Source organism: Otolemur garnettii, unplaced genomic scaffold (genome assembly GCF_000181295.1).
Source record: "Otolemur garnettii isolate 467f Iridium unplaced genomic scaffold, OtoGar3 scaffold00008, whole genome shotgun sequence".
In the NCBI taxonomy this organism is placed as follows: Eukaryota; Metazoa; Chordata; class Mammalia; order Primates; family Galagidae; genus Otolemur; species Otolemur garnettii.
The window spans coordinates 24998454-25008572 of record NW_003852403.1 but is presented as its reverse complement, the minus strand read 5'-3'; the positions used below and the strand labels follow the sequence as shown (position 1 = coordinate 25008572).

Here is a 10119-nt window from a genome sequence, read left to right as displayed (position 1 = left end):
GCAGTAAGCTATGATGGTGTCCAGCCCATGCGACAGACATCCTGTCTCTTAAAAAATTCAACATTAGGACTGAATATAATTTCATTTCCACATGTATTTTGTATTTAAATAGCCAATATGTTAAAACGAGGACCTAGAATTACCAGGGGAGTTTTATATAAATTCAAAAAAATGTCATAAACCAACCATTTCAATTTTAGAAGCACAGTGTGGACACATAATCTTTAAAGGATATTCAAATTTTTAAAAGTGCACAGGCTACTTAAACCTTTTTTATTAGACTAGGTCTAACCCTCTTACCCAGGCTAAAGTTCAATGGCACCACTGTACCTCACTGTAGCCCCAAACTCCTGAGCTCCAGTTATCTTCCTGTCTCAGTCTCCTGAGCAGCTGGGACTACAGGCATGCCCTGCTGTGCCTGGCTAATTTTTAATTTTTTGTAGAGCTAGGGTTTTGCTATGTTGTCCAGGTTGGTCTCAAACTCCTGGCCTCAAGTATGAGCCACCATAACTATCTTTGTTTTTAAAGCACTTTGTTTAAATTCTGTTTTCTTCAAACCCCATTTGGAAAAAGAATGGTTTTACCAACTATATAGATAAGATGGAGGCTGGAAAAGGCAGCCAAGATTTCAATCCAGAGGCCTTGGGTAATGTCTTGGTCACTATTTTCACCAAGTTATAACTAATATTTAGCTGCCCTGGGTGGAGAGGTGTTATGTCATTTGGTCATTTCACCAAATGACCAACCAAATCAAAAATTAACTATATTAACAGTTAAAATGGAATCTCACTTAACCCAGAGTCAAGATTCACGGAAGATTTACTTTTATAGAGAAAATCGTCAGATTTAGTTTGTACTCACAAATAGTATTTCACATGGGTTCTTGAAAACTATGCTCTTGGTTGTGTAGTGGCTCACACCCCTAATCCCAGCATTCTGAGAGGCTGAGGCAGGAGAAATGGTCGGGGCCAGCAGTGAATACTGCTAGACCCCATCTCTACAAAAAATAAAATTAAAAATTAAAAAAGCAAACTGTACTCCTAAAACAGAATCCTGCTAACTACTGTGCATTTTGCATTTCCCCAGATTGTGGACTCTAATTGCTATAGACTTACTAAAATGCAATTGAACAACCACAAGCCCCCAAACATATATAAAACATTAGTCTGATGATTTGTTTTCTTTTTTTTCTTTTCTTTTTTTTTGAGACAGAGCCTCAAGCTACCCCCCTGGGTAGAGTGATATGGCATCACAGCTCACAGCAACCTCCAACTCCTGGGCTCAAGCAAGTCTCCTCCCTCAGCCTCCCAAATAGCTGGGACCACAGGCACCCGCCACAATGCCCAGCTATTTTTTGGTTGCAGTCGTCATTGTTGCTTTTTGGCAGGCCCGGGCTGGATTTGAACCCACCACCTTAGGTATATGTGGCTGGCACCTTAGCCACTTGAGCCACAGGTACCGAGCCACAATTCATTCTTTCTAAATGAATGGATATGGAAGAGACTAGTCCATGTCTTACTGTACTAGTTCAGGCGTCCTCAAACTACGGCCCGTCGGCCACATGTGGCCCACCTAGGACATTTATCCGGCCTGCTGGGTGTTTTTGGCACCGCTGCCTGTCCTGCTTAGCAGCCGACTTGTGCCGGGGCCCGCAGTCCAGCCCTCCAAAGGTCTGAGGGACAGTGAACTGGCCACCTGTTTAAAAAGTTTGAGGACTCCCGTCTAGTCCATGGACTACTAGTCTATGAAGGACTGTAGCATATTTTCCTATCAATTTGCTCATTTTAGCAAGCTTCCCACATAGTAAAAAAAAAATACAGATGGATTTAAACTTTTTAAGTTAACATACCAAAAGTGGCATTCAACTCTCTACATACATGTAGATGTGTTTGTTTCTGTGTTAACATTTGGGGTAAGAATGGCTTTCTTTTTAACAATCTCCTAGGTTTCCTGCTCTAAATTTAAATATAACACAAATATGGAACAGGGCACAAGTCATAGTGCGTATGTGTGAATTTTCAAAAACTTAATACACCTGGGTAGTCAGCACTCTAAAAAACAAAACCATACCTGCCCTGCTCATGCCGTCTTCCTAAGGTTTACTAACGTAGCCTTTAGAGCAGTGATTTTCAATGGATGTGCTGCAAAAAATTTTAAAGATCACTATTTTTGAGAGAAGTTCATAGCACAGTTGAGTATATTTTTTCTACTTTCTTATTTGAGACAGAATCTCACTCTGTCACCCTGGGTACAGTGCCGTGGTATCATCATAGCTCACTGCAACCTCAAACTCTTGGGCTTGAGCCTCCCAAGAAGCAAGGACTACACAAGCACTAGCCACAATGCCCAGCTAATCTTTCTATTTTTAGTAGAAATGGGATCTTGCTCTTGCTCAGGCTGGTCAGGCAATCCATCTGCCTCAGCCACCCAGAATGCTAGGATTATAGGCATGAGCCACCATGCCTGGCCTTTTACTATTTTTTTGGATCAACATAATTTAAGAGTGCCAGGGAAGTTTAACTACAGGTTCAAGTGCACTGTGAGATAAAAAACTTGGAAAACACTGCTTTAAAGTTCTGTCAACAGGGAAATGTTCATTTTCCTACTTGAAACTGGAAAGAAAGTGATGAGTTTAAGGCTCAAGAGGTACATTTTAAAAAATTATCTTTATTTAGGTTTCTGATTCAGCACATGTATCAAAGACTAATCAACAATAAAGGAGTAAATAAGACATTAATTGGAAGTCTTACATCTCTCTAAACTCTGACCAAGAATGTCAAAATTGCCACTATTACCAGAACTCCAACCTAGTCAAGCTGTAGACAAGCTATCATGGACAACATACAGTGTGCACGGATATGCAGAGGCAAAAGGCATGCTAGCACTTGGCTCTCTTTTCCTTGTTGACATCCTTTTGTTGGACAGTCCACTTTTGCTTTCCAGGCTAAGTTCCAAATGAAGTCCAAAGAAGGCTCACGGTCAACCTGACCAAACAGTCTTCTGGAGGAATGCATTCTTAAACTGTTGTGCCTGCAACTTTGTTTTCTGCCAGGATGAAGTTCAGACCGAGATGTAGAATACAATCTAGATGACAGTGCAGACTAAGTCAAGAAGTGAAGTTGAGCAGTAACCCGAGTTAAGGCATGAATGCACACACGCACACGTGCACACACACACACACACAGCACCCACACTATCATGAACACAGGGTTCCTTCGATTGCCCAAAAAGAGGCTACCTGGCCTTGGCAGTTAATCACAACTGCTGAGCATTCTAGAAAATGCTCCCTATAACTTTATGCTAACAGCTGTGTGTATGTTTTATAAAAAAAAAAAATTAAAGAGGAAAAAAAGCTAAGAAAAAAAAAACCCCACCCAAAACCTAAAAACCCCTTAATCTCTTGCAATGGCTCTTGAGCATGGAAGTCATGTAGCAGCATCAATGGCTGGCTCTTTAACAATTTGGAAATAAAAGGATGTTTTGTTGTACTATATATTTCTTTGGTAGTCATCACTACAAAGCGTTCAGTGTTAGTTACCTATAAGACAAGAACTAGACAAAAGGTCAGGCTACAGAAATATTTCTGTACTGATAAAATGCAGATACTGAGTTCTGAAAGCACAAGTTACTATGCTTTTTTCTTGCCTTATAGGGCATCCTCTACAAGCAAGGCTTTGTGCAGGAAAAGTTCATGTCCACCTAACAAGAGGTGATACACGTCCTATTTTCCTACAATGGAACAATTAACAAAAATTCACATTATCAATTATTTCTGGTTGAATCCATCAGAAGCCAATTAATTACAGAGGGACAGCAGCACTTGGTGTCAAAGCCACATTCTGGTCACATTCATTCCATGGTTGCTAGTCAGTATCTCAGGAGCTCAGAATTTAAATTCCTTTCAATCAACGAAGGAGTACATTAAATGAAATCTTAAACACTTCCATACACATGACAAATTTCTAGAATTCTGTCTAGAATGCCAGCATGTTTGATGAGAGATAGCAATTCGGAGCCCGGAGAGGTGTCAGGTATTAGGTAAGTTAATTTGGTTTTTTATAAAAGGCATGGTAATCTGGCAACAGAGTACTTATTCTAATAGCAGCACAGTGGTAGCCAAGGGTCTCTGTCTGTCAGACAGGAAGAGGAAGCTACTGTAGCCACTGTTGCTCCCACCTGCCTACAAGATGGCTACTGATTTTACAAAGGCCTTCCGGGAGCAGTCCAGGGTTCACCTGGGCAAGTGGGCAACAGAAAGGCAATAACCATATCCAGCCCCCAGGAGACATGTCCAAGTGAGGGAAGTCAGCTTCCAACAGGTGAGGGCTCAGGATGTGAATCTTATGGGTCCCTGGTGGCTAAATAATGGCTAAGAAATTGTCCTAGCAGGTACTGCCCCAAGTGTTAGAGGCTTCACATGGGGTGGTCAAACACTTTAAAGGGATAAGCAACATCATAAATTCAAAAGAGTAGTGTTTGTTCTATCCGTTCTAAACGTCTACAGGGAGAAGCAACTACACTTATGCTGAAAAGTGCTGTCTGGAGGAGTGGGGTTTTATTTTGAAGTGAAATGAGCATAGGGGAACCAGCAGTACGTATCTGCAGAAGTCTGAATGTCAAGAACCTGTCTCTAAAAGGCATTTGTCAGGAACTGTTTGCTTACTGAGTGCTTTTGTAATATTCACCATATGGCAATGTTTTAATTTTTGTGCTTTCGAGAGGTAACTAAATCGATAGGGAGCTGAAGAAGATCATTATGTCATGGACTTTTCTTATTTGAGTGCAAGATTCTATCCATACCATTGAAATCTAATGTAAACACACACCATACTTCTCCTATAAGAAAAACAAAAAAACTGTACCATAAAGGCAAAATCTGTTTGCCTACTCTGAGAATTCCTAGGAATGGAAATGTACCAGGAGGATCAGTGAGCTATTGGTAAAATCCCAGGTTTGACCTGGCACAGTCTGATCGTACTAAATGCCAAACATTTTCCCCACATTTGAGAACTGTACTAGGATTATGTATATTACACAGACATTATAAATAAAATTTACACAGACCTACAATTTCTTCCAAATAATTGAGGAGTGATGTTCTCAGTTTGGGGTGGAAGCAGGAAGAGGTGAAAAAATCCTAACTGTTGCTTTTACTCTCAAGTTCTTAAAATGCTAGTCAAACACTATTACCCAACAAGACTTGTCTCATTCTGTTAACTCTTAAATATGCATTTGAAGGCAAAAATGGAGGTTCCTATACTGTACAATATTAAATTATCTACAATGTCACGGTTCCTTATTTTTAGGAGTGTGTTCAATAAAGAGTTAGCTATTAGAGGTGGTTGTCACAAAACATGGACTCTTAAAAATTACTGATAAATTTTCAGTTCTCTGATTATATCCAACAGATACACATTCTCATCATAAAATATACATTCTCTAGTAAGTTATTTTCATCCACAGCATATATAAATATGCAAAACACAGGTGGTAAAAATCACTTTACTACCAAAGTACAAAACAGTAACTGCTGAAAAACAAAAACTGAGGTGTTGCGAGTATTAAGAAAAGAGTGACTCAGTGTTCCACTGCAAAGTGAAACCAAAGTATTTATTTGTGCTAAATGAATGGAAATAACGCATCCAGAATATACTTCTTTGTACACTGCACTTGCTTATAGTGGGCAAAAGCAGCAGTCGCCAATGCTAATGTGCTACTTTCCTCTAGAGCCTCTTTTCTGCCAAGCAACACGGTAATTTCTAGCCGTCACACCAGGATGATCCCTATAATGTTCATTTCAAATAGCATTTTCTAATAGCATTTTGCACCTTTAAAATATTTGCTCGAACTCGACTTTAGGAGAACACAAATGAAGACTGGAAGGGGAAATGTCGTGTTGTTTTTGTTACAATCATACTGCCTTCTGCAGCACAAATAGCACATTCGAGTCAGCCACGGAAACCACTGATGGGTCAGACAACATTTATCAACTCATGTCAGAGGGGGCCAGGTCAGGCATATTAACCTAAGGATAAAGGAATCACATCTTGATAGACACAAATCATCCATCTCGTGTATGTGGAGAGGTACATCTATGTGATTCATTACTTCCGCCACCTGTTTTACAAGACTTGAATGTTGATGTACACTAGAGGTAACCTGTGGAAAGTGTATCTGCAGACAGCTCTGTTAAACAGAACATGTGTCTTGGGCACTGATTCATCTAACTTTCCATTCTATACTGAAAGCTAGATTTTCAAAGGTCTGAACTGTAGTGCTGAATTACTGTTGTGTTTGGTAAACGCCATTAGAATGGGAGAAGGCAGATAAGAACAGCTTGGTAATCTGCTGCAAATTCATGGGGGAAAAATGTTAAGAACGATATCCCTTTTGCTTTTACAAACCTAGAAGCCAGGAAAATGAAGCTCTGGGGCCAAGCAAAACTGCACACTGCTGCTGAATTATCAAATACCAAATAGCAAATGTTCCAGCCAGGGAATGGACGTACATGAAGAAGATTCAAGTAAAACACTGATGGAGAAGTCGTCTGCTTAGTGTTGTAGCCCCACAACACTGGCTGCTGTTTCTGACGAACATTTACAACACAATGAAGAGTGAAGCCTAGATAACCTCAGTGCAAATAAGTCAGATCCAAATATGCCAGGGAAGGAAGCCTTTGGCGTTGAGTAGACGGCTCCATTGGACGAGTCCCAACTTGAAATTCAGACTAAGCACATGCATTAAGGCTGGGAGGAGGGGTGCACCGAATGTTGCGAAGGGCTGGGCTGCGAGGTGGCTGCCGAGGGGACCGCGGGCTGCATGAGTGGCGGGGGTGGAGGTGGAGGCGGCTGGACTGGGGTCTGTGTGTTGGGAGACGGAGGCGGCGTGGGCCGCTTGAATTTGTCAGGGCTGTTGCTTCTCCGGGGTGAAGGCCTCTGCAGAGAGGACAGGAAGAGCAGGTCAGTGTAGGTAGAGGTGGCTCATCTCCAACACAGCCTGACTTGCTGTGGAGGATAATGAAAAAGTGACCACCAAAGACAAGAAACACGAGATTTCCTTTTTTATACCCACTGCTTTCAGAACTATCAACAAAAATTTCCATAAGGCACTGTGTTTCCACTTCCCCCAAGAGGAAGCTACACAAAGATTACTATAAAACTTGCATTGACCACACTACTGAATTTGGGGGCTTCAATGAGACAGTGGTAAAACTAAAAAATGGCTGTCACATCATCCCGTTAGATATTTTCTGTGAGTCACAATGTCCCTCATGCCTTCTGTCATTTGTCTCAAACAAGTTTTCCATACCCTGAAAGCTATAAGTGAACAAAAAAGTTCTTAATTTTACATAAAGTCCATAAAACTGTCAAAATAACTTCAGATATACCTTAAATTCTTTCTTAAAAATAGAGTACTCTGAAATAGTCTCTTATCAGAAATATCCTCAATTCTCTCCAATTCTCTAATGCTATCAGCCACATTTCTGACTGCTCTATTAGTCAACTGTATTGCCAATTCCAAAGAAAAAACTCCCTTGAGTGGAGTTTGAGCCAGATGCACTCAAGCTTCCTTCTAATTCCAGGAGAAAGAATTCTGAGTAAAGCTAGAAACAAGGCTAACTCCAGGAAGGAAAGTGAGGGTCAGTGGACTGTGAAGAGACAGACCATAAATATGTTTAGACATTATGGCAGCAAACAATAATTCTTTATTTCAAGGAGCTGGCCAGAGTTCAATCAAAGCATTGATCACAGGTCAAATTATATTTCACAATAGGTAATTTTTCACAGGAAGTGAAGGTGAAGTTTTGCCTCCTGGGAAGGATTTTAGTTTCAACACCAGAATTCCGTATCAGACTGTTGGAAAAACTTACAGTATTTTTTTTTTTTTTGCTCCCCTCCTCCCCCGCCACGAAAGAATCTCACTCTGTTGCCCAGGCTAGAATACTATGGCATTAGCCTAACTCACTGTAACTTCAAATTTCTGAGTTCAAGCAACCCTCTTGCCACAGCCTTCCAAGTAGCTGGAACTATAGGCATGCGCCACCACGCCTGGCTAATTTTTCTATTTTTAGTAAAGACAAGGTATTTCTCTTGCTTAGGCTGGTCTTGAACTCCTTAGCTCAAAGGATCCTTCTCCCTCAGCTTCCTAGAGTGCTAGGATTACAGGTGTGAGCCATCTCACCCACCCAGAAGCTTCTATAGTTTTAAGGTGAACTGATGAGTGAAGGGAGATAAATGTCCACGAACATCAATCCTGGTCTCCTATGAGGATAGCTGGCACCACCATCAGGAATACAAGTGCTATTTCCTACCCCATGGACACTTACTGTGATACCATGGGACGTTCCCATGTGCTGCACATGAAGACCGGGGGAATTGTAGTAAGACATTCCGGCTCTGGTCAGTGAAGTTGGTGGTGTGAAACCAACCGTGTGACTTGCATATGATAGACCTGAAACATAACAACAAATTAAGTATCATTTCTAACTCAACTATCAGGTGTCTTCAACTCTCTAGGAGGTTTTAAAATGCAGAAGTTCAATCACTCACAAAAATAAAAACAGATGGGAAGAGAGGTAGGCTCACTGAATGGTATGCTAGAAAACAGGAGATATAAAAGTTAAGCCCTGGAACAGAACAGAGAACCCAGAAATGAGGCCAAACATATGCAGTCAACTGATCTTCAGTACAGGCACTAAGAATACATATGGGGAAAAGATAGTTTCACCAACAGTGGTGATGGGAAAACTGGATATCCACATGCAAATGAATGACACTGGATCTTTATCTTATATCACTCATGAAGATCAACTCACAATGGACTAAACACTCAGATGTAAGACCTGACACTGTAACACTCCTAGCAGAAAAACAGGTCCTTGACGTTGGTCTCAGCAATGGTTTCTTAGATAGGACATAAAAAATACAGGCAACAAAAGCAAAAACAAACAGGTGGGACTACATCAAACTAAAAAGCTTCTCACAGCAAAGGAAACAATTAACAGTGAAAAATCAACTTACAGAATGGGAAAAAAGTATCTGTAAACCACACATGTAAAAGGAGTTAATCTCCAAAATATTTAAGTAATTCCTATGACTCAGTAATCCAAATAACTCAATTAAAAGTGAGCAAAGGGGCTCGGCGCCTATAGCTCAACCGGCTAGGGTGCCAGCCACATACACCTAAGGTGGCGGGTTCAAATCCCCAGCCTGGACCGCCAAACAACAATGATGGCTGCAACCAAAAAATGGCCGGGCATTGTGGGGGGCGCCTGTGGTCCCAGCTACTTGGGAGGCTGAGGCAGGAGACTCGCTTGAGCCCAGGAGTTGGAGGTTGCTGTGAGCTGTGATGCCACGGCACTCTGCCCAGGGGGACAGCTTGAGGCTCTGTCTCAAAAAAACAAAAAAAAAGTGAGCAAAGGACTTCAATAGACAATTCTCAAAAGAAGATATACCAATGGCCATTAGGCATATGAAAAGATGCTGAATATTACTAATTAGGGAAATGCAAATCAAAACCACAACAATGTACCAAATTGCACCTGTTAGGATATTATTTAAAACAAAAACAAAAACAGAACCAACTAAAAACAAAAAGACCTGAAACGACATCAAATAGATAGAAACCCTTTCTATACTATTGGTGGGAAGTTTGGGGGCTGTGCTGTCTCCTAAAATGATACAGCTGCTATAGGAATTAGCATAAAGATGACTCAAAAACTTAAAAGTAGAACTACCATATGATCCAGCGATCCCACTTCTGGGCATTTATTCAAAATAAATGGAATCAGGATCACTCGGGTGCTCACTGCAGTATTATTAACAATAGCAAAATATGGAAACAACCTAACTGTCCATCAACAGATGAGAGAATAAAGAAAATGTGGTATGTAAGGATGTGACAGAATACTATTCAGTGATGAAAAAGGAGATCATGCCATATGTAGCAACAGAGATGAACTTGGACAACAACATGCTAAGTGAGATAAGCCAGTCACAGAAGGGCAAATACCAAATCATTCTACTTACTGAGGAATCTAAAATAGACTCTTACAGAAATAGAATGGTGGGTGCTAGGGACTGGCGGGGAGAGGAGACCACGAATGTCTGTTCAACCAGG

General features: G+C 40.9%; 1 protein-coding gene across 1 annotated transcript in view; it reads right to left on the bottom strand.

Annotated features, from left to right (window-relative positions):
* Positions 1–2647: 2647 nt before the first annotated feature.
* The window catches only part of CCDC6 (coiled-coil domain containing 6), a 118675-nt gene continuing 111203 nt past the window's right edge, over positions 2648–10119 (bottom strand). Inside the window, exons 8-9 of the mRNA XM_003783639.2 lie at positions 8327–8451; positions 2648–6935 (exon numbers count right to left, since the gene is read on the bottom strand). Of these exons, the coding sequence (XP_003783687.1) occupies positions 6741–6935; positions 8327–8451 (320 nt within the window). The 3' untranslated portion in view covers positions 2648–6740. The remainder of the gene's footprint in view (positions 6936–8326; positions 8452–10119) is intronic.